The sequence below is a fragment of the Eretmochelys imbricata genome, chromosome 10, assembly GCF_965152235.1.
Source record: "Eretmochelys imbricata isolate rEreImb1 chromosome 10, rEreImb1.hap1, whole genome shotgun sequence".
NCBI lineage: Eukaryota > Metazoa > Chordata > Testudines > Cheloniidae > Eretmochelys > Eretmochelys imbricata.
The window spans coordinates 46,554,976-46,578,947 of NC_135581.1; the positions used below are offsets into that span (position 1 = coordinate 46,554,976).

General features: G+C 55.5%; 2 protein-coding genes across 2 annotated transcripts; both read right to left on the minus strand.

Annotated features, from left to right (window-relative positions):
* Positions 1 to 2,166: 2,166 nt before the first annotated feature.
* On the minus strand, positions 2,167 to 10,739 carry LOC144270974 (COMM domain-containing protein 4-like). Its single transcript, XM_077827983.1, has 8 exons — positions 10,602 to 10,739; positions 8,886 to 8,957; positions 8,154 to 8,219; positions 7,159 to 7,198; positions 5,113 to 5,232; positions 4,566 to 4,646; positions 3,590 to 3,766; positions 2,167 to 3,314 (listed from the first exon to the last, which is right to left on the minus strand). Exons 1-8 carry the CDS (start codon positions 10,602 to 10,604, stop codon positions 3,274 to 3,276), a joined length of 600 nt encoding a protein of 199 aa, XP_077684109.1. The 5' UTR covers positions 10,605 to 10,739; the 3' UTR covers positions 2,167 to 3,273.
* A 3,064-nt stretch (positions 10,740 to 13,803) lies between these two features.
* LOC144271168 (zona pellucida sperm-binding protein 3-like) lies at positions 13,804 to 16,860 on the minus strand. The gene is made up of 6 exons (XM_077828318.1): positions 16,813 to 16,860; positions 16,568 to 16,680; positions 16,371 to 16,480; positions 16,117 to 16,294; positions 15,936 to 16,039; positions 13,804 to 15,838 (listed from the first exon to the last, which is right to left on the minus strand). Exons 2-6 carry the CDS (start codon positions 16,678 to 16,680, stop codon positions 15,801 to 15,803), a joined length of 543 nt encoding a protein of 180 aa, XP_077684444.1. The 5' UTR covers positions 16,813 to 16,860; the 3' UTR covers positions 13,804 to 15,800.
* Positions 16,861 to 23,972: the final 7,112 nt, after the last annotated feature.

The following is a 23,972-nucleotide window of genomic DNA, read 5'->3' on the forward strand; positions in this document are numbered from 1 at the left end:
GTCTCTGTAGTGGGATTGCGGTCATCCCTCCCCTTCTGGGTCGAAGGCAGGCCACCCCCCCTTACTACGTCACTGGGATTACTGCCTAGTCTCAGGGGAATTAGGAGCGCAGGCATTAGTGTCCCAACCACCTTAATGGGCAAAACCCCAGCCAGTCTATAGGCACCAACCCTCAGGCCCGGGCAGAGCAAACAGGGAGTCTATGAGCTCCGGCCCGGGAATAGCAACAAAGGTTTAGGGGTCCAAGCCTCAAATAGGGCACAGCACCAAACGGTCCAAAACTCCAGCCCTAAGGCAGGGCAGTGAATAGTCAAGTGTCCTAGCTTTGGCGGAGGGTAGGCTAACAATGGCCACCAGTGGGGAGGTTGACACCCCAGAGGTGGGGTGGCAGTGGGTAGGGGGACCTGGGCCCATCTGACTCCACCGGGTCCCAGCCCAGGGCCCTAACAGTGGCGGAGTGTTCAGTCCCTAGGGCAGCAGGGAATCCCACTGCAACACACTGATCGCGTTTCGGGCAGCACTACAGCCAGATTGGAGTTGGCTGCCCCTAGGCCACTTCCTACCCTCCCTTCGGGGTGTACCTGGATCAGTGGCTGTCCTCCGTCTCCCCTGGGGCAGGTGGCCAGCATCAGTCCCGACAGCTCCTTTGCTAACACAGGTTCCTCCAGGAACAGGGTGTTTCTTAGCTTGGCAGCGAAGCCAGCGGACTGGAGAGAGCAGTATGCATCTGTCTCCCTCGCTGTCTCAGCCCCAACTGAGCTGGATGCTTCACCTTATACACTTCCTGTCCTGCCTATCCACTTCCGATGAGAGGGATGAGATGGGTCTGGCTCTGGACACAGAGGATGGTTCCTCCCCTTCTGGGTCGGAGGGAGGCCACACCACCTCACATTCAGTGTTGCCAGCTCTCATGATACATTCTTAAAGCCCCAGCTCCTGGAATCATGCGATTCACAGCTTTCATTTAAATAAAACAAAACAAAAAACCTGACAAAGTACCCTCATGGTTGCTGAGACAATAAGCAAAAACAGGAACCCTAAAGGCTCAAAAAGCAGAAAAAAATAAAACCACAAGATTTATTATTTTTGAGCCAATCTCATGGTTTTGGGGGACTGATTCATGATATGTGAACACTTGGGGTTGGCAGTGCTGGTTTCCCACAATTGCAGACGGGGAAACTGATGCACAGACAGACAGAGCTATTTGCCTGAGAATACAGAATCAGTGTCAGAGCCAGGAATAGAATCCAAAACTCCTGCCACTCTGGTTTACCTCCCCAGACCATGCTGCCTGTGATGGACAAACCAACCACCAAGAGACGATGGAAGAGGCAGAAGTGTAAGTCAAGACAAGAAAATGGGGATTAAAAATAACAAAATGGCTTTCTCCCCTCCCTCCAAGAAGAAAATGTTATAAAGGGATACCACATTTGGCCTTAGAAACTAAACAATTTTGTGTACCATTTTAACTGTATTGCCTTTCAATTAATGGAACACGGCCTTATTCTTAACAATACAGGGCTGCCCTGGTCCGTTGCTGTTCAGCAGCAATTTACCAAATGTAGTTCAAAGGCTGCAGTTAAAACGGTTACCCACTTCACTGCCTCAGGGCTACGCGGGCTTTGCACTAAAGAAGCAACTGCATGATCCCCAAGCTGTGACGTTCCTGTAAATCAGAGCCCTGAGCTGTAGCCAGGAAAGGGGGTTAGCACAATAGGGCACCAGTGGCAGGGGCCAATGTAAACGGAGCACAATTTAAATGAAGTTACCAAAACCCAACTGGTTCCCCGATGGCTGTGTTACCAGAGCTGTGCTTGGGGCAACGGCTGGACTAGCCAGGGTTGTTACAAGACAAGGCTGGGGCGAGCGAATAGTTTATGGACTTTGCCTACCCTGGCTCTGGTTTCTACAAAGGTCAGGACTGAAGGAACAGGGAGGGTGTATGTGGGATGGAGAGACATTGACAGAGCTGCAGGGGGTCGGCAGCTGCCGGTGTGATTAATTTTGCCTGTGGCATCAGTCCCTCCCGTTCAAATACGAAAGATTTACTCCAGTTATTTAAAGACACGTCTCTGTTCCCCATCTCATGAGGCTTTCAGAAATGAGGGCACAGGGGTAACAAGGGAGGCAGCAGTGCAAATTAAAAACGCTCCTGCGGGGCGCTGCCTTTGTTAACCACGTGGCTTTATTGGATCCCGTTGGCAAAACAGGAAACATTACAAATAACTGGCTTCATGTGCCAAGGCCAACCGTAAACACATGGAGAGATTCGCAGATGCACGTTCCTGCTGATCCTTTATTCCATGCACTGAGCTGCCCTGGAAAAGGTGGTAGGTGCGGGGGGTGGAAGGAAAGATAGAAAAGCTGCATTTATTCCCCCACAGGCAAGAGGCTCCTTTAGAGGAAGTGGAAAGAACAGAGGCAAAGTGCTTTTTAGGGGAGGGATGCGGGGGAGCAAGAAGGGACTAGAGAACGCTCCATCTGCTTCAGCTGCCTGAAACTTCCCAACCTCTTACGTACGACTGGGAGAGTTGCCCCAGCCACAGGGATCCCAGATTGCTGCAGGAGTTCAGTCAACAGGTGATGTGGAGCTGGCCTAGCCGCAGCGTTTGGTGGGCTGCAGCACGCTACGTCTCCAGAGGAGACATGGGAGCCCGCGCGCCTGCCCTGGAGTAGCCACAGGAGGCAATTCAGGCAGAAGCAAAAGGGCAGATCAGCTCCCTGCAGCTGTTCAGGAACAGAGCCACCAACAAAGGGTTGGGCAGGGGATTTCAGGGTCTTTCAGTGTTAAACTAGCCTCCAGCCGGCAGGCCTGGGTATTCTCCGGAGGTGTGTGTGTAACACGGTGGCATGGCCCAAAGGTTTGGACACCTTTGTTATGGGAACTCCGAGCTGAAGCTGGTCTCGAGGTGGAGATCTCGTTAGCAGATGCAGAAGCCACCAACCCCCCCATCCACCATTGCTCTGGGGATGGGTCCTGGGGTGGGGGTCCTGGAAGCACAAGGGCTTGTAGGCAGGTTGGAGGAGGGGCAGGCAGGAGACAGCAAGAGAGGTGGGCAGGGGAGACAGCAGCCAGCAAGAGTGGGAAGAGCAGTCATCAGTGTCAGCTGCAGGGATCTGAGAAGGGAGGAGAGAGCCCAGTCCAACCTCTGCCCAGGCAGTGTCTGCGATTGTGTGCAGCGAGGGGCTTCCCCAGCGGAGGAACCGCACCCACCAGACTCTCCAACGGGCTGCTGCACAATCAGCTGGCTCCTTCCACGCTCGCTGCCCTCCTCAGCTGAGAGTTTTCATCATGGCATGGGCCTGTCTCAGCTCTGAAAGTGGAAGAGGAGATGCAAACAGCCAATGGGGGCAGAGTGACCTGGATCTCAACAGGGGACGCTGCAGCCAGTTCCCAATTCACTGGTCACAGCAGGGCAGAGAATAACCTCTCCGCTGTGAGCAGGAACAGAGAAATGACCCGACAGGAGACAGCCGATCTCGGCCCCAGCCAGTAGGGGGAGCAGAGGGGACACAGGAAAGGAAGCACCAGCTGGCAGGGCAGGGACGAGGCGAGCGATTCCAAGCTGCCCATCTGCTGTCTACTCACCTGCCAGTAAGACCCGGAACTTCTCTGCCGACATGGTCATGGCAAAGGGCTCCGTCCCGCCTCGGTCCCCGTCTCGCACGGTGAACTTCAGGTGCACGAGGGGCTCGTTGACCTGCTGGAGCTCGCTGGAGCTGAGTGTGTGATCCACCCTCCAAGACACAGAGTCCAGACGGTTCACTGAGGACAGAGGCAGAGCCAGTCTCAGGTTTGCACTGTCAGTGTAAAACACTCTCTCTATGCACGAGCCGGCGATATGGATTTGGGAAGCATTTTTCAAGAGCATTAAGCGGCTTCTCCCACCCCTGAAATGCAGCCACCTCTGGTGTGTGCGCAACACAGCAACTGTCTTACCAGCCCACAGCGACAATGTAAGACATTACAGGAAGGAAATGTCTCCAGTTGAAATAACAAGGGAGTTTCGGTCAGTGGAGTGGAGCGCTCCGAGATAGCTGTGTTATCCCAGCCACAACCCTCATTGCAAAGATTCCCATGAGTCCAAGTGGTTAGCACCGCCTCAGCTCTGTCTCTCTTTGTGGCAGTGAAAGACAACGTAGAGGGCAGAGCACTGCCTAGTGCATCACCTGCACCACTCCCTGCTGCACTTGGATTATCCCGGAGGTGAACTAACCTGGGCAGCTCCTAACCTACCGGGCTGACAAGGTCCCAGCTCAACGGGGTCGGACAACAGGGTTCTGCTCCCAGCTCCTGGTCACCCCCTCGGTTGTTGCTGAAAACCCAGGCACCCTCAGCAAACTGACCCGGTCCCACAGCCCTCAGGAGCAAGTTCTCCCCAGGAAGTCCCAGAGGAGAATGGCTGGGGAAAGTCCTATTGAACTTCCATCCATGGACACAGGAGAACAGCTGGAGGAGTGGGGGCAGTGGGTACCAGCAGGGCCTGTACCCCTGCTGAAGGACCATCTCCCATCTGCGGCCTGGAGCAGTGTCAGGTTTGCACGGCCAGAGCGGGAACACTTACATCTCAGGCTGCGTGCCCTCAGGCTGTCCTGTAGGGGGCTCTGTTTCTCCTCATAGGACCGGCATAATCCTGTGGCATGTTCTACAAAACACAGAGACCAAGAAATCACCCACCAAAGAGCATCAGATCGGTCCCTGCACAACACGACTCCAGTTCCAATGGGCTCAGAAGGGATCCTGGCTGCAAACAGCTGAGTTGGCCTGTTTAGCAGGGGGACTCTAACAGGATGCTGATGCTGGGGCGTACAAGGGATACCGGGGGGACAGTGGTACCCTAGGGCATTTCAATCAGAAGATGGCCCAGGTACTGCTCCAAAGTCCTTCCTGCTGGTTGACACAGCGAGTTCTAACTTCTCGCTGATGGGAGAGTGCTGGAGCAAGGGTGGAAGGACACAATTATCCAGAGTTACAGCCTGGTGCGTGGGGTGCATAGACCGGGCTCCTCCTCTGGCTGACGTCACACCAGACAGGTTGCTGCTACTGACCCCAGGGCTCCCCAGTGCACTGCAGCCCACTCTGAGGGACCCATCCCCTGGCACTTCCCCTACCTTTGGGCAGCCCCAGCTGTTGCAGCTCGCTGGACAGAGAGTCGCTGTCTACGCTGTGTTTGGCCGCGCTGGAGAGGATGAAGCTGAGCACGGCAATAGTGGCCTTCACGTCCCCAGACTCTGGAGAGAGGAGGAGAAATCTTTGGGCCTCTGCATGGCAGCAGGGCTCTTCCCCGCAGGGAGGCAGCTTTGATAAACCCTTGCAAGGGTCCGTCTCCATTGACGTAGGATCCGACAGCCCTTGACGTGGCCTGCCCTTTGCAGTTCATCGTCTGCAAGAGACTAGAGAGGGTGCACGGACAGATGCCGCCTCGCACTGGGCCACGAGGGGCAGCAGGGAAACAGGCATAAAGAACTGGACTCATTGTCACCAACCTGGGTGAGAAGCAGCAATGGGCAGGGGACTAATATGTGTGGTAGGGGGAGAAGAGTCAAGTGCAACTGGCAATGGTCAAAACAGGTTAGGATTTAAACAAGCCTGGGACAGGCAGAGGTTAAGTCTAACTATAATCAACTGATGCTAGGGATCCAAATACTAATAATGGCCAAGGGCCAGAGGAGTAAGGGCCTGTCTAAGCGAACACTTAGCTCGTGGCAAGCAGGGGTGTAAAGCTGCCCTGCCCTAGCCAGCTGCGCACTGTCCGTGGACCCTGCTGCTGCAGACTAACAGCTCCCTAGGGCACTTTCACCTACTCCTGTTTCCAAGCAGGGCGGATCCCAGGCGCACTGCAGAACTCGGGGTGTGGAGCAGGGTCCACCCGGTCACCTAGCACGTGGCCGATTTACACCCTGGTTTGCTGAAACTAACCATTCATACAGCCAAAGCCTAAGGTTAACACTGCACCATAATTGGGCCAGTGGCAGTAAGGGCCAAGCCACAGCACGGCAACTCAGCTGGGGTCAGCTCATTCATAAAAACCAAACCAGACATTTCACAGCTTACATCACGGTCCCATCTGGCCTCGATCGTCCAGTCTGATCTGTGTAACACAGCCCACTGGGCGTCCCTGAATTAATGCCTGTTTGAACCAGAGCAGATCTGGATTTAGAAATCGCCAGTGATGGAGAGCACTTGGGCAGTTGTTCCAGTGGTTAAGGACCCTGTTAAAAACACCTTATTTCCAGTCTGAATTGGTCTAGCTTCAACTTCCAGCCATTGGCTCATGCTAGACGTTTGTCTGCTGGAATGAAGAGCCAATTATCAGCTGTTTGTTCCCCATGTAGGTACTTACAGGTTCCCATCACGTCACCCCTTAACCTTCTCTTTGTTGCGCCGACCAGGCTGAGTTCCTGGGACCCATCCCCTCCCCTCTGCATTGCCACACTAAGACAGCAAGTTCTGCAGGGCAGGGACGGGGGCTGTTCGGGCAGCGCCTGGGAAGTTTTGATTGCTACTGTGATCACCACAACCATCAGGCGCAGGGCTCTTCCACACACTCAGGAAATGGTGTTATCCCCCAACGCAAGGGCCCAGAACCACCCAAAAATATAAAGCCAGGGCAGCGTTTGGAGTGAGAAGGGGAAACTCGTCAGGCTGCCAATTAGCAGCATCTCCCCCAGACAGAACAGGGGCAAGGACCCTGGGAGATTAGCAGGGCTCCTGTGCTTGCTCACAAGCAGAGGGTGCCGTTGGTTTCCAATGGCTGAGCATTAACTCTTCAGGCCTTCACTGCTTCAGGACGTGCCTCTCCACTCGTGACCCCAGCCAGCGACGCTTTTCAGACAATGTTGCTAACAAAGCCGAGCCTGGCGCCCATAAACACTGCAGGTAAAATGTCCTCAGCCAGGGCACTGGGGTGTGGAATGGGCCGGGGGGGAGGTAAGAGTCAGCCAAAGCCTGGCCTAGCATCCCAAAGCCACCGGTTTTCCGCAGCCTTCCTGCCGTAAGCACAGACAGAGGAATGTCAGTTCTAGTAATGAAGCCAGCAAAGCTCCCTGGAAGGCGGGTGAGGCAAAGAGCCAAATCCACCGTGACGGCCTCACGGACAGCACTAGAGGAGCCCAGGTTACGGGCACCCAACTGCTCTGAAAAGGAACGACACTCACCAAACTTGGCATCCGACGTTAGCTTCAGGATCTTTTCATACTGCAAGAGAAGAGCAACACGCAGGTCCATCAGCCCCAGGGGACCCTGCTCCCGGCGCACACAGCACGGTGCAGAATGATCACTGAGCCCTCACTGAGCAGATCCTCCATGGGGCAAGCAGAGCCAGGTTAAGGCCAACACAAGGGGCCTCTGGTTTTGGGTGCAGTTGGAGTCAATAGGAGCAGTGGGGGCTCAGCACTTCTGAGTAATGGGGCCAAGGTGTCTCAAGGGGGGACCCAAATTACTAGAAGCTGTTGGATTTAGCCTAAGTAACTTGCCCAAGGCCACATGGCACATGACTGATCTGGGACTAGGACTCCTGGGTTCCTGGCTCCCACTAGACCAAGCTGCCTTCACAATGAGCGGGTACAGGATGGGCCATTCCCACTGGCTGCTAGTGCTCCAGGCATGTCCTACAGGGAACCTCCACAATCCAAACAGCGGGTCAGCTGCTGTCTGTGATGGGCGTTACAAATGGCTCAGGCCCATGTCCCCAAGCGGCCAAACCCCCTTGCTGGGAGACTGCAAGGGAATCCATTTTGTCAACCACCGGCCATTCTCCTAGCAATGGCAGGGCCAATGGGTGGATGAGGTGAAACAGACCACACAGGACCCTTAGAGCAACTATTATTTACTAGTAAGTATTTAGCAGCTGTACGACCCTTTCCACCAGCAGATCTCCCCGATGAGGGACTATCACTGGCCTTCTTTTACAGATAGGGACACAGGCTTTAGGCACCCTGCCCAAGATCAGTGGCAGAGCTGGGAATAGAACCCAGGTGTCCTGACTCCCACTCTGATACCCTACCCACTCCACCGCACTGCCTGCCCTGAGGCTGGCCAGCTCGACATGGTCCATGCCACCTAGCCAGTGGGAAGGGAGACTTGAGTCTCTGCAATCGCAAGATCCGAGCTCAGCTGGGCTGAACATGGGAGAAGAACGCCCTTCACTTACATCAATCCCCTCGCCCTGCAGGTCCTTGAGCACCTGGCCACAGATGAGCTTCAGCTTCACCGAGGACTGGAAAGGAGAGAGCAAGAAAATAAAATCCCAGCACAATGCTGGGCCCGGCGGGCACTGTCTGGCAGGAGTCTGAGCTCCCCTCAAAACACACGCTCTCCGCTACATCAGCGGGACCCATTTCAGCCTTGCCCTGCCCCAGCCAAACAGCCACTGGTTTGGGTTGTTTTTAAACCACTTGCTTCTTGCCACTTTGGGGCACACCATGGTTTGGATTCCACAAAGAGACTCCCTGAGAGTTGGATGCAATGGTCAAGCTAAAGCCCCAGCCAGCTCTTGTAGTGCACTGAGCATATTGCTCGAGCCCTCAATCAAAGCCTGTTCTACATACTTCCCAAGCCTCTCCCCGCTCTCTTAGAGATGCCCTCTCAACCGGGGACAGGTGCAGAGTTCACGCCGGTTGCTCAGGGACCTGAGCTCTCCCCCTTCATCAGACACCCCAAGTCCCAGAGCTCAGATCGGGATGATTCACTCAGATATTCCCATTGCTCCCCCAGGCCGTAGATACCCCTCTCGATGGTCAAGGTTCCATGCTGACTGTCTGGTTTCACAGCACCCGATACTGTCTCTGCGGGGGTTTAAGAGCAAAAAGTGCTCAGATCCCAGGCTGCTGGGCACTGGGTAAGATCCAGAAGAAAACAGAGAAAGAGAAAGCGTCCACTTAACTATTTTGGCCAAGGTGCTGATTTCGGCCAGGACCCAGTCGGGACAGTCCAAGTCTCCGCAAAACCGGAACCTCTGGAAGGAGAAGATCGGGGGCAGTTAGGACCCAGGCGGCCTTTGGGCCAGGGGATGTCAGCGGCAGAGAGTCCTTTGCAGGGCAGCCCTGCTGTTCTTGCCAGAGCAGGGGAACCCTCATTTCCCACCGTTATTGCTGCCCTGTCTCCATTGCACCAGAAGAGCCGCCCCCCCCAGATTTCTCTCTTCTCTGGGTACTTGGCTGCCCTCATCTCCGGTCTCTGCTCTGGCTGAGCCTGCTGCAAAGTCGGACAACAGCTGGGTCGATCTGGAGATGTACAAATAACTCTCCTCCTCAGGCCCTGGGTCCCCACTGTATAAGGCCCCGTGAACTCAGGCGCAGCGGCTCCGTGCACAGAGACCGTCAGCCTTTGGAGCAAGCTCCTGGGGAGAACAACCAAACTCAGCTGGCCAAGCTCAGCCCTGGCACGAGGGGATGCAACTACCCTGAATTCAATGGGCTTCCCCCAGGGCTGAACTGGGCCCAGAGTCTGAAGGAGACAGACTCATCCCTGGAGAAGGAAAGAGTTGGAGGGACCTGGGGTATGCCCAGAGGGATCAGTCTGATGAAGGGGTGGGGTGAAGGTGGGACAGGGCAGATGGCCCCTTCCTGTTCCTAAACCTCTTCCGTTCCTAATAGCTGCCAGTTAGGCCGCAGCTTCAGCAGTTTAACCCAGCAAACGCTGGTACAGACCATGAGCCCACATCCTGGAGCAGCTGCTTTATACCCGCTGCAGTTAGGCAGTGAGTGCAAGGGGACAAGTCCCTGGCAGGTCACGTACACAGGTCCACAGGCTACAGAACCAGGCATAAGTCTCTCAGAGCAGGGGACAAACAGCTAGGTTGAGGGGAGCAGGATGGCTGATCCCCCCAGTGTTTAACATTAACGTGGCTCTGAAATGATCCTTTCCCCTCCCACTCATTCTCCTGCACATCCAGTGCTGAAGCCTTTAGTACTCCCTGCTTTGGAAACACAGGTGCTGCTACAGCAACAGCCCATCAGACCCGGCATCCTGCCCCCAGCCCTGGCCAGTGCTGGCTGCTTCAGAGGAAAGATGCATTACAAGGAGTTGTCACTTGCCCCATCCTGCAGGGCAGCACTCTGGGTGGTGGGAGTGAGGCAGGGAAGGCAGCATTTCCTTCCTGACCCCTGCAGGCTACTGGCCTGCACCCTGAAGCAGGAGATTCATTTATCCCGAGCACATTTAACTAGGAGAGGTATTAGAACTCAAAGGGGTGTCATTCCATTCACCGGCTGCCACTGTGGGTTCCCCAGGCCAATTACCCACTGTGCAAAGGGGCAGCGCTTTCTATTTGCTCCAGCTCCTTCCTGGGACCCCACTGATCTCAGGTCACCGGAGGGAGGAAGCAGTTTTTAAGCCAGACCCTTCACAATGTTTAACCCCAAATCCCTTCTCCCCCCAGCTCTCCCCCTTCTCTGATGCACATGTTAGGAAGCTCGTGACACTAGCCTGGCGAACCCCAAGGACTGGGCTAGTAACGGGGAGCCCCCAGGCGTGGCTCCCGTTGTAGCACCCAGAGTCCCTGCTGCCCCAGGAACTCAGCTCTGCATCGCCCCCGGCCCCCAAATCCCAGCAAAGGCCTAACACCCCCCAGCCAGCCATGCACAGCGCCTGCGCTCACCATGGTTTCCTGCTGTCTCTGCAACGCCGGGCACGGGACCCCTCACCCACGCCAGGGCTGGAAGCCATCAGCTGATCTCGGAGCGCAGTCAGCTGACCACAGACTTCCCTGCGCCGCAGCCTGTCAGCAGCTCGCTGAGCCGAGTCAGCTGACCGCAGATTTAGTGACACGTCAGCCGTGGAGCCTGCTGACTTATTGCACAGACTGAGCCTCAGCCCCTGGCAGCTCTTCTCTGCTGCCAGCAGGGGGCGGCAGAGGCCTTCAGATCTGGGTCTTAGGCGTTCTAGTCCCAGCTGCGAAGCAAACACCGTGGGTTGCCCCTGCCCCTTCGGCTACTCTGAAAGGGAGACAGACTGAATGAGCAACTGGATGTCCACTGGCCTGTTAACCCTGCTAGCTACAGCTGCGGCCCCCTGCTGCACAGGATGTGAGCATCTCATGCTCTTAATGTATTTGTCCTCACAACATTCCTCAGAGCTGTAGATGCTGGTGCTGGGGGTCGGCCCCACGCTGGGTTGAAGTGGTTCCCATCATATACAGGGTTTACAGTTTAGTTCAATAACTCTCAGCACCCCCACTAGACAAACTCTTCCAGCGCGCCTGCTCAGAGGGAGGGAAGTACATAGCACAGAAGAGGAACCGAGGCAGAGAGACTAAAGCCCAGATCCTGAAAGCTACTGCCTTCCCTTGATTTAAATTCAATGGAAGTTGGGAATCTAAATATCTTTGAGGATCTGGGCCTAAGTGATTTGCGCAGGGCAGGGACTGGACCGGACCCCCCACTCCCGGCAGCAGAGCCCCTTGGAGGAAGGGCACCTCTGCTCTGGAACCAGTGTCTGCCAGGGCTGTCCCGAGGGAGTGAGCTGGGCAGGGAACAAGAAGCAGCAGAAGAACCATTCCATGGGCCACCCTTCCCCGGAGAACTCCCCAGCTCCACTCCGGGCACGGCTGAGAAGAGCTCAGCTCACTGGGTTAGGAGCAGAGCAGGTGGATGCTGAGCTGTACTGAAAGTCCAGCTTTGCTTATCTGACCTTTGTCACCACAGGAACCCAGTGCCTCACAGTCACTAATGGGTACTCCGCTCCCCACACCCTTCCACATGCTATCCCCATCATGGGGGGTCGGGAATGGAGGCCCAGGCTCAGGGAAATGAATTGCCCGAGGTCCCACAGGAAACCTGGGGCCAAGAGGGGAATTGAACCCAGCCACCCGAGTCCCCACCCCATGCCCCACCCCCAGGGCCATTCTTACAGCCCTGGCACCTGAGTCCCCACCCCTGTCCTGCCCCCCAGGGCCATTCTTACAGTCCTGGCGCCCGAGTCCCTACCCCGTGCTCCACCCTCAGGGCCATTCTTACAGTCCTGGCACCCAAATCCCGACCCTGTGCCCTGCCCCCCAGGCCGTTCTTACAGCCCTGGCACCCCCTGGGTTCTGAGCTCTTGAAAGCTTGGCAGCACCTGTTCACTATTGTAATTAGCCAAAGGCTGCTGGCCACAGACCCACCAGGTTTCCTTTTGTAGGACAAAGGACACCCAGCTGCACCAAAATCCAGCCCAAACTCTCTTCGGGGGAGGCTGGAGTTGGCCTTTTGAGCAGAGATGACACCATCCGCGCACCAGCTGTTCTGAGCAGCTGGGCTCAGCCATGCCCCCCAAGCAGCAGAGCCATGCACAGGACCTTGCCACGCTAGCCCGAGAGCATTAACTCGTGCCTGGCTCCTAGAAATGGCTTACCATGGGATGTCGGTTACTGGAATCAGGGTGGGAAAGGAGGGACCCTCCCCCACTAACTCCTCTTCCAAATCCATTCAGCCAGGACCAGGAGCTTGGGGAGGGGACTGAGCCCGGGACCTGTGGAGTCCCTGCTCCCACTCCCTGAGCCTCCAACCCCCTGAGTGGTGGGGCTGTGATGGGCAATGGGGCAGGAACAGAGCTGGACAGTTATCCCAGCTGAGCGCGGTCTGTGGTCTCCATGGTATTCGTGAGCACACTAGGTGGGGAGAGGCGCTGGAGTGTCTCCTAGCAGGAGGCTCTCAGGGTAATTTCAATGGAGAGCTAGAGGTAGGTTTAAGCTGACACCTTCAGATCGCAAATCCATGAAGGCCAGCGGGTTTGGGGGACTCCTACCTTCCCCCCTGCGACAAGGAACAGACAACAGCAGGGCTGAGTCCGCAGCTCCAGGGCGGAACAGGAACACATGGGGTGCTGCTGACCTCACCTTCATCCTGCGGCAGCTAGTTCCCTGGCAGCACCACACTAGGATTTCCACACATACACCCCCAAGAATAGCAACATGGGGCTCCTGGGAAACAAAGCCCCACTCTGAAATGCAGCGCCCTGCCGCATACCCTGCCTCTCCTAGGGAGGCTCCTGAAGGGGAATAAAGGTGTTTTCCAAAGTGCCCAGGGGTCTGACCTCCTGGCCCCCTTGCTCATTAACAGCATTCACAGCAGCATTCCAGGCAATACAGGGGTCACCCCCACTCCAGCCCACCCCAGGGAGGAGCTTCTCGTGGGAGAGTCTGGGATACAGCTAAAGGGTCACCTCCTTCCTCGCCCATTCACTAGCGGGAACATCCTCCTCAGGCAGGCAGCAGCCACCTCAGTCTGCTCAGTGCTCTTCATTTACTCTGCAAGGATGGCAGTGTCACTTGACAGCTTGGGCAGGGACTGGCTGGAGTTTGTGCCTAAAAGAAAAGGTCCCAGAGTAAGACAGACCAAATCTGGGGTAGCAGCTGCCGCGCTCAACCCCACCAGCAGCGCAGGATCTACAGCTGCTGGAAGAGGAAAGCCAGGGTTAGAACTGGAACCGAGAACTTCTGCCACATCCCTGTCACTTGCACATCCCACAACTGGGAGCTCACTCTGCTTCATGCATTAGCAGACACTGCAGCTGGAGCAGTGGGAGTTGTGTTTGTGCAGCATGGCTTTTGGAGGGCCCTGGGGTGGTGCTGCCTAGTATGATGGGCAGCAATTGCTTTATAATTCCGCCTACAGAACTGTTGATCATAGACCATCAGCCTAGCCACCAAGGCTCTTCACAGCCTAGTTGTGATGGACTGGGGCAGGTATTCAGTGGAGAACCCACCCCCCATTTCAGAGTGGTAGCCGTGTTAATCCGTTTCAGCAAAAAGAATGAGGAGTACTTGTGGCACCTTAGAGACTAACAAATTTATTTGGGCATAAGTTTTCATGGGATAAAACCCACTTCATCAGATGCATGCAGTGGAAAATACAGTAGGAAGATATATATACACAGAGAACATGGAAAAAATGGGTGTTGCCATACCAACTATAAAGAGACTAATCAATTAAGGTGGGCTATTATCAGCAGGAGAAAAAAAACTTTTGTAGTGATAATCAGGATGGCCCATTTCCAACAGTTGACAAGAAGGTGTGAGTAACAATAGGGGAAAAATTAGCATGGGGAAATAGTTTTTACTTTGTGTAATGACCCATCCACTCCCAGTCTTTATTCAAGCCTAATTTAATGGTGTCCAGTTTGCAAATAAATTCCAATTCTGCAGTTTCTCACTGGAGTCTGTTTTTGAAGTTTTTTTGTTGGAGTATTGCGACTTTTAGGTCTGTAATTGAGTGCCCAGGGAGGTTGAAGTGTTCTCCGACTGGTTTTTGAATGTTATCATTCTTGACGTCTGATTTGTGTCCATTTATTCTTTTGCGTAGAGACTGTCCAGTTTGGCCAATGTACATGGCAGAGGGGCACTGCTGGCACATGATGGCATATATCACATTGGTAGATGTGCAGGTGAACGAGCCTCTGATGGTGTGGCTAATGTGATTACGTCCTATGATGGTGTCCCTTGAATAGATATGTGGACAGAGTTGGCAACAGGCTTTGTTGCAAGGATAGGTTCCTGGGTTAGTGTTTTTGTTGTGTGGTTGCTGGTGAGTATTTGCTTCAGGCAGGGGGGTTTACAGTCCTTCTGTAAGCAAGGACTGGCCTGTCTCCCAAGATCTGTGAGAGTGAGGGATCATCCTTCAGGATAGGGTGTAGATTTTTGCTACTTCCCTCTTCAATCCTCACTGTTATGAATAATTCCCCCCACCCTGCCCCAGGATGAGACTTCAGGATTTTTCCCAGGTGGGTGGAAGCTCCCAGTCCTCCACCAACAGAGAAATAGATTCATAACACAATGCAGAAATCTCTCCAAGGTGCATGCAGGTCAGTCACTAGGTACCATGTGATGCTGCCTGCATTGCTTCATGTTGGTCTTCTAGGAGATCCTTGGACCCTTGCTAGGCATCTAGGATTAATAGGGGTCCTACCACACCATGAGCCTCTGCTACCCTGACTGAGGACTCACCTGTGTGGGGATACAAGAGTGTTACCAAGAGCACATTAATATTTCATTAGATACACCCTCCCCCACTCATGTTGGGATGAGGACCCCTTAAAATAAGGGGTCATTTTGATCAAGCCAGCCTCTGTTCTTCAGGTCAAAGGTGTATACCCTGCCCCCCTACACAGGTTGGGTGGGGAATCACAGAACCTACCATGCCCAGGGGCCACATCTCTCTGGAAGCATCTCCCTGGTCCTTTGTCCAGCGGGCTGCCTCTCCTGGACTGTCCTCCAAGCCAGGGCTTCTCAACCTTTTCCTTTCTGAGTCCCGTCCCCCGCATGCTATAAAAACTCCACGGCCCTACCTGTGCCACAACAACTGTTTTCTGCATATAAAAGCCAGGGCCAGCATTAGGGGGTAGCAAGCAGGGCAATGGCCTGGGACCCCACACCACAGGGGACCCCGTGAAGCTAAGTTACTCAGGCTTCAGCCACAGGTGGCAGGGCTCAGGGCCCCGGGCTTCAGCCCCATGTGACCAGGCTTTGGCTTTCTGCCCTGGGCCCCAGCATATCTAATGCCAGCCCTGCTTGGTGGACCCCTGAAACCTGCTTGCAGCCCCCCAGGGGGTCCCAAACCTCTGGCTGAGAACCACTGCTCCAAGCAACCCACAGTTCCCAGTCTCACCGCAGCCGTAGATGTCTCTGGTGCCTTCCACTGGAGACCAGCTAGACCAGGAGAAGTGGCAGAGTCACTTACAGTAAGACTTGTCCTCTCCGGGCTGCCCATCCCACGAACCCCACCTGCCCACAAACCATCACCTCCATAGGGTCCTACTCCAGCTACTCATGTCACCTGCTTTGTTGAAGGGATAAACCTTGTTCCAGGAATCTGGGGCTTGCTCAGCTGCAGTGACTTTCAGGTGGCAGGTGATCTAGATCTGAGGTGAAGTGGGAAGAGGGGTTAGGACCATCCCAGGGGACACTAACACCTGCTTAGCCTGGAGATCTGACTGGAGCAGAAATCTGGGAGCTCACCATCTCCTGCAAACCTGAACACATCCACCATGAACTGCAGTGTGTCCTGCCTGGGGGATATGAAGGCTGAGGGGATGTCATCTGATCTCCCATCCACCAGGCACCTACACACAAGAAACAAGGGTCAGTAAGAGTCCCTGATCAGTCTTGTTTTAGACTAGAAAGGGCTCCCAGCTCTTACCCACTGAAGTCAATGACAGCATAGCGAGGAGAGGAGTCCCTGTCTGGGGTCAGGGTGGCCACACAGCTGTCCACAAAGAGCCAAAGAGTCACATGGTTCCCAGTGCTGACATCAGCTTGGATATGCATGACCTCCCCCAGCTGGAATCCATTGGAGGGTCTCTCAGCACTCCAGTCATCTGCAAGGCAAGTTCACAGTGAGCAGGACAGACGGGCAGGCAGTGCTGGGCTCCCCTGAAGGCTCCTCCCACCTACCATTCATCAGGTACAGGGAGAAATCCAGCCTCTCCTCAGCAGACAGGGTGGAGCTGAAGGGAACCCACATCAGCTTGATGGCTTTACTGCTCACATTGTCCTTCCTGGGAGAGGAGCAAACCTGACACTGAGCTAGATCCCACAACAGCGACTGAATGGGAGGGAGGGATCTGAGCATCTCAGACATTCAATGGGAATAGTGACACTCAATGGGAATCACAGCTGGATTGGTTCTCAGGATCACTGGGTTGCTGGCAGGGGTGAGGTTATACTTCAGGCTTGTTCTGTAAACCAGGGTGTCTGGGGTCATCTGAGAAGAACCAGACATGGAAGCGTTAACACTAGCATACAGGTCATTTGAAAAGCCATTGAGATAAGCCTGAGAATGAGCCTCAGCCAGATAGAAACAAGATCTAAAGAAGGGGTCTCAAACTCAATTTACCGTAGGGCCAGTGCCAGTCCTCAAATCCTCCCCGCGGGCCAATAATGTCACTGAAGATGGTGTTCAGAAAAGAAAATGTTTATATTGTATTTTTTATTTCGAATTTCTTAGAAATAATAAAACTGTCATATAACGTTCTGCAATTCTTCGCCTGCCAGAGGGTGTTTAGTGTTTGCCAGACATCTGGCAACATTTCAGTTCTGTCAGTTTTTTGATGTTTGGCCTCAGAGACTGAGCAGTTGAAACCTTCAGGATTGCAGCAAGGTGTGCGTCAGAGAATTGTGTTCGGTCGTTATGTTTGACTTATATTCATTGTGGAAAAAAGGGATGCTGCCCCCATGGCTGACTCTGCCCGGCAACTAATGATGCTGCCTCCATGGCTGACTCTGCCCCGCAACTAATGATGGTATCTCTGTCCCTCTCCCCCAGCCAATTGGAGCTGCGGGGCACAGTGCCCGCAGCAGACATCGGGCAGCGTGTCTGCACACATCTCTCCCCCGCAGGCCCCAGTGGGAAGGTTCTCGGGCCACAGATGGCCAGCGGGCCGGGACTTTGAGACCCTTAATCTCAAATTTTCCAACAAGTGCCCGGTCAACTGGGAACTGCCTTTGAAGGACTGGACACTAGAAGCAGGGGATTTCAGAGTTCAGTCTGCTAGAACATCCATAGGAAGACTAGCGCCACAGTAGTGCCATTTTACACAACTCTACTCACCAGTTTCCTCTGTGCACATTGTGAAGGAATATCAGACAGTAACCCCCCCACCCTCCCGCCCAGTATAACCTGTTGGCTGCTTGTAACATACTGGGGTGCTATCCACAGCAGTGGGAAGCTGTGTCACCCATTGCCCTGTAACCAGCCACTAGCATGCAGGTCACCACCAGATGTTTTTGTGTAACTGCAACCTGCCAGTCACACCTTGGCTCTCACCAGCCTGATTCTACTGCAGGGGGACCCCAACACACTCCCAGTCCTAGACTTCCCCCAGAAATGTATGTACACACACCCTGCTGGAGGTTGGAAGAATTCCACTTTTCAGATGTGGTTTTCCATCCTCTCTGGTAAGTATTTTTTTAAAACTGTATCTGTGTCTTTATTTGGCCTTTTATTTTACTTCGGTTTAAAAAAAATCACCCATTTACGTTGCTTATGTCATATTCCACTGGTTCTTTATTCCATCGCTTCAATATTGGCTGAAGCCCACAGACAGGTTTCAGGCAAAGTTTGCTTCATTTTATACCGTAATACCTTGTTTATTTGTTACAGGCAACACATAACAGGACACAAACCCAGGGCCAGGCAACGGAGGAGCAGGGCAGGAAAGATCCATCTCCATTTTGAGCTCCCCCCTTGCCCAGTGAAGTTGGGGGAGCAGTAGGAGCTTAGCCTCTCTGGGCGTCAGGCCCCAAGCAGCTGAAGTGGGGCCCCTTGGAAAGTTTTGCCCCTCCCCTTGGTGATACCACTCCAACAGCCTCCCTTCCCCCACTGGGGCAGGATTCCTTCTCATTTGGGGAGAGGTGGATGGGGGGAGACTGCCCAGCGTTCACGAGCAGTTGGGTCAGATTCTGCCCCCAGTGTCAATTAGGAGAGACCCCACTGAAGTCAGTGAGTGACCCTAGGCGAGTGGAGCGCAGAACCAGCCCAAATAGACTGACCACGGGGAGATACTGGGGTGACTGGGATGAGGCCCCTTGGGTGTATGAAGCAGCAGGCTGTGGAATCTGCAAACCCCCAACCCCAAATTCCTTTCATTTGTGTTTTCCCGGGGTCAGAGCCAACCCACCCCCACCACCGCACTTGGCCAGTGTGACCCCCTCCTCCTCAATGCTATGGGACCTCCACCATTCCTGCCCCCAGCCGCTGGAAAAGCAGAGCACAATACCTGAGGCGTGAGTGGCTCCTACCTCTGCTACTGGCCTAAGAGCTGGGGGTTTGGCCGCTCCCCTGGAGCTTCTGCAGGGAACAAGACATAAGGGGTGCCTGGGCTAGGCCAAGCCAAGCCATTGTGGTGCAAAACCCCCCTCCCCCAGACACCTGGGCAGTGGGGTGGGATTGCAGGTGAAGGGGCGCCTTGGTTCCAAGGAGAGGGAAGATGCTCCCCCATCTATAGCCTTTTCGGGGGCATCAGATCCAGCCTGCTCATGCTGAACTGAAGCACCAGGCGCCTCCCTCTGGGCAGGGGAGAGAGGAGGCCCCAAAGGGGTGGGGGAAAGAAGGGACACACCGCATCCCCCATCCCCTGAGGACCAGGTGGAATATTTGTCCCTCCCCTCGGAACCTGCCCAAACTTTCCCCAGGGTTCAACCCTAAACCAGAATATTTTCTGGGCTTCCAAGACAGTGGATGGGAAACACCCCCCCTTCCAAGTCTACACCTGCTGAGTCAACTCCCCCCACAAACCATCCATTGCCCACACAGCCCCAGAGACACAGCGGCGGTCAAGCCAGGCTCCTACCTGAGACTTTCAGGCCCCGGAAACAGCTTCCATCGTTGGCTGAAGAGCTCTCAGACCTGTCCCCTGGCTGGAGAGAACAGACCCAGACCTGACACCTGGGGGATGGGCTCCCAGACCAATCTCTGCTGAGAGCTCCCCATGGCGCATGCTAATGGGGCCTGGGTACAGGCACTAGGAGGGAAAACCCAGAGCTCAGTTCTGGCACGTCCCAGCCAGGGCCCCCCATGCCCACTGAGACACACATCATGGGGCCCCCACTCCCTGCTGATGGGTTCACCAGCCCCCACCCAGGCCCCACCCCTGCTACAGAGACTGCCGCATTCTCACCCCACCCCACCCCGCCGTGCCCAGCCCCCGAAGTTCCAGCCCAAACGTCGCAATCAAGGGCTAAAGCCAGAAGCAGCTCCTACCTGGGCCCCTGAGGCACCAAATCACCGGATCCCTCTGCTCCTTCTGGTGGGCAAGGCGGGCACCTCCAGCTGGGGACAACACCAGGGATGGGCCAAGCCACACGGCTAGAAGAGGGCAGACCCTGCACTCACTCCCCCCATCACAGATCCCACTCACCCCCCATCCTGATTGTGTGGGGCTCCAGTGGGGCTATAGGGATGCACAGGCATGAAGGTGGTCGAGTTCATGACATGTAAAGTGCCAGACACCTGGCCACCCTTACAGCGTAGTCATGCTAAGGCCCTCCTCAGCGATTCTTGCTTAGCCCAGCACAGTTCTTCAGTAGCAACAGGGCCCTCCCTCCATGTAGGTTCTTGGTCAATATGGTGCATTAATGGACAAATCCTCAGCCCAGGGCCCAGCCTGAGTAGCTGGCCCAGGCAGTGGAAAGCTGGGCAGGGGGACAAATCCCCTCTCCATCCCCCACAGGGGATGGGGGGGGTGGGGGAGGGGAAGAAAAGAGGGTGCCACGCAGCAAGAAATGGGTCCTCCAACTCACCCCATCTCGTCTCCTACCCCATCCTCACCCACTTTGTGCCCCGGCACGCCCGGAGCTGATCCACAACTGAGCTCTGCGCAGTGCTAGGATGCTCAGGCCTCCTGCAGAACTCGGCCTTCCCTCCCTTCATGCAGCAGAACCCCGCCGCTTCCCCGATGGCCCTGCCCATTGCTGGGGCGGTGAGGGCACCATTCTGCCCTAGATGCCTGCAGTACTGTGCTTCCCTCCCCCACACGGCCTGTTGTGGAGAGAGCTCCCTTTGCAACGCTTCATTGCTGCCGTGACCCTTTCGAGAGCTGCTCCTGTGACTGAAGCAGCCCCGAGCGGCTTTGAGATACTTCACCTCTCTTCCCCCATCCACCTGCCTGGCCAGGAACAATGGGCGGAAGGGAGAGCAACAGCTGCAGACTGGAAACTTGCACCAGAACAAGAACATCCCAAAGGGAAGCGAGAACGCCACCATCCAGGCAGAAAAGAGAAACACGCCTCCCCGTGCCTGCCAGCGAGCTAAAGCCAGACTCCTCTCTGGGTCAGTGAGGGCTCAGCTTCAGGAGACAATGTGATCCGCAAAAAGAACAGGAGGACTTGGGGCACCTTAGAGACTAACCAATTTGTTTGAGCATAAGCTTTCGTGAGCTACAGCTCACTTCATCTGAATGCATCCGATGAAGTGAGCTGTAGCTCACAAAAGCTTATGCTCAAATAAATTGGTTAGTCTCTAAGGTGCCCCAAGTCCTCCTGTTCTTTTTGCGGATACAGACTAACACGGCTGCTACTCTGAAACCTGATCCAGTTGCTCCCTCCTATGCTGGACAGATTATCCAATGTACTCAGTGGTGAGCTGGAGCCGGTTTGCACCGGTTCGCTAGAACCGGTTGTTAAATTTAGAAGCCATTTTAGAACCGGTTGTTCCGCGAGGGACAACCAGTTCTAAAAGGGCTTCTAAATTTAACCCTCCAAAAGTGGCGCCTTTGGCCCTGGAGCACCCAAGGGGAAAACTTGGTGGGTGCAGAGCACCCACCGGCAGCTCCCTGCCGCCCCCACCGCCGGCCCCAGCTCACCTCACCTCACCTCCGCTCTGCCTCCTCCCTGAATGCGCTGCCCTGCTCTGCTTCTCCGCCCCCCCACCCCACGAATCAGCTGTTTGCACGGGAAGCCGGGGCAGGCTGAGAAGCAAGTGGCGGCTTCCCGCTCAGGCCCAGGGAGGCGGAGGTGAGCTTGGGCGGGGGGGGCGCAACGAGGGCCGCCCGTGCCGCAGCAGATAACCCCGGGGGAGGGGGGCGCAGGGGAACCACTTTCTGTCCCAGCTCACCTCCGCCATCCTTGGCCTGAGCGGGAAGCCGCGGCCTGCTTCTCAGTCCTCCCCGGCTTCCCACCAAACAGCTGATTTGCGGGAAGCTGGGGGGGAGCGGGGCGGGGGCGGAGAAGCAGAGTGGGGCGGTGCGTTCAGGGAAGGAGGCAGAGGGGGAGTGAAGGTGAGCTGGGGCCGGGCGCGGGGTGGGGAGCTGCTGGTGGATGCTCTGCACCCACCAATTTTCCCCATGGGTGCTCCAGCCCCGGGGAACTTTTGATGTGATCAGTGGGGGAGCGGCCGCTCCCCATGCTCCCCCCCAGCTACGCTCCCACGCCCCTAGGAGCCAGAGGGACCTGCCGGACGCTTCCTGGGAGCTGCACCAGGTAAGCACCTCCGGGACTCCCCACCTCGCCCCCTGGCAGGTGTCTCTGGCTCTTATGGGTGGGGTGGGCACCCACTACGGTGGCCCATGAGACCCTCCTGCCTGGTTCTGGGGGCAGTCAGGGGACTGGGGTGGATGGGGCAGGGCTCCTGGGGGGGCGTCAAGGAACGCGGGGGGGTTGGATGGGACAGGAGTCCTGGGGGGAAGGGGTGGGCAACGACCACCTCGTGGGGTGAGGAGGGAACCCGTTGTTAAGATTTTGGCAGCTCATCACTGGATGTAGCCCCTGCCCGGGTGAGCACAGACCCTGCCCTGGGGCCCCAGGAACTATCAACAGTCCCCGCTGTGCTGAGGGCTCTGATGCCACACGGTGCCCAGATTCCAGGAGGAAAAACCCAGAGCTCCCTGCCTGCATCCCACCCTACTCCTAAGCCAGGTCAAGACTGAGGTGCCTGGGCAGGGCTGGGATCATGGGATGGGGTTGGAGGAGGCTGCAGGTCAGGACTGATGGGCATCAGGCCTGCATTCCTTCTGGCTTAAGTACCAGGAAGCACTCCAGCTCAGTGTTAAAGTGCATTAGCCCCAGGCAAGTTCACCCAGCCCCTGCCCATGCCATGCCTAGCCCTCCATTATCCCCTCTCCTTGGGGAGAAGAAAACCCAGGTAGCAACACATGGGGGAGAAGGGGGAGAGGGAGTGCACAGCTGCAGGGCCCCCTCGTCCCCCTCCACCAGCTGCTGATTCACTGCCTGGCACCTCTGCCCAGCTTCCGGTTCTGAGCTGGGGGAGGATGCGCCATGAAAAACAGTCCAAAGAGAGCAGAAGAGGAAGCTCCTCTTTGCAACTTGCACTCCTCCTGGCAAAAACACCTGGCAGATGGACGTCCTAGAGGAGGAGTGCACGGGAGGGAGGCGGGGGGGGCATGCCGTGGGAAGGAAGGCCGCAGACTGGAAAAACCCCTCCCTTGTTCCTCTCTCACCCTGGGAACACCGTCATTCCCAGCTTCCCACCGCAAGGAATGGGGCTGATCACTGAGGACACGTCCCACCCCTAGAGACAATGTTAGCATCATCATCCTTTAAATGCGCCTCCATAGCGATTCAGGGCCAGTGGAAGCATTTTGCTCAGAGAGGAGAAAGGCTCATGATCCACGTTATTGCTTTCTGTTTTGTTTCATCATGAAGCTGGAAGAGTTTCGTTTGCAAGATCAGCAGACAGAGCGATTGCTGAGAAAGGCAGGGCCCGTGGGGAAGAGACACAATCTGTGGGTAACGTTCCTTTCTGTAGCATCCATCTAATGATCATTCTCCTGCGCGGCCTTGTCAGAAAATGTCCTACTCACAGTCAGCCTCGACATGCACGTCAGCAGAGTCCAGACCTGCCACCCTGGGCTGTAGTCATGGACGAAACAGGGGAAGGGCTTGTTAGTTCCTGCCTGGGAGATGGCCACGGAACCCCTGCGTGACACAGTGGAGCGTGCTTTTCCCTCGGAGCCAATGCCCCGCAGCTGAGTTAGCAGGCGCTGTGCTGCTGGAGTCGCTGTATTTCAGATTAAATGAAAAAACGAGGTCCTGTCTGCTCGTGCCCGTCAGCAATCCCCCCAATCTGAAAGCACCAGGGGGTCAGTCTCATGTTATTGCTTGTATTGCTGGAGGGCCTGGGAGTCCTAGATCTGAAAGGGCCCCATTGTGCTAGGCGCTGTACAAACACAGACCAAAGATGCTCCCGCCTCTAAAGAGCTAACCACCTCCAACTTGGGTAGCTAGGTTCCGCCTCCCTAATTTCCCTCTGCAGTGGCAGCTGGAGACAATTGTTTTCTCCCCTTCCTGTCCTAAACTGCCACGCAACATTGCTGTGTTTTAGTACAGACTTGAGTGGAATCCTCCGATAGGCATGGCCAGCTCTGTATCACTCCCTCCCAGGCCGCTGCAGAGGGGGCACAGGAAAGGAGGTTGTGGCCAGTGTATCCTTGCGCTTCAGCCATCTGGCTCCTAAAGTGGTCTCATAGGGGCTAGTTCAGCCAGGCCTGAGAATCAGCCATCTTAGGGCCCTTCCACCCCCTTTGCAAGCTGCACCACTAA

Bases quoted from the DNA above. Each gene is read 5' to 3' on its own strand.
- LOC144271168 (XM_077828318.1), bottom strand. From the start codon at position 16,680: ATGACCCCAGACACCCTGGTTTACAGAACAAGCCTGAAGTATAACCTC. The intron at 16,481-16,567 runs TTCCCATTGAAT...GGTTTGCTCCTC, and splicing joins ATTCCCATTGAGTGTCACTA to TCCCAGGAAGGACAATGTGA. The intron at 15,839-15,935 runs GTGAGCTCCCAG...ACTTCACCTCAG, and splicing joins GTTCAGGTTTGCAGGAGATG to ATCTAGATCACCTGCCACCT.
- LOC144270974 (XM_077827983.1), bottom strand. The intron at 3,767-4,565 runs GTAAGTGTTCCC...CTCTGTCCTCAG, and splicing joins GAGGGCACGCAGCCTGAGAT to TGAACCGTCTGGACTCTGTG. The intron at 3,315-3,589 runs GTGAGTAGACAG...TTCCACTTTCAG, and splicing joins GTTCCGGGTCTTACTGGCAG to AGCTGAGACAGGCCCATGCC.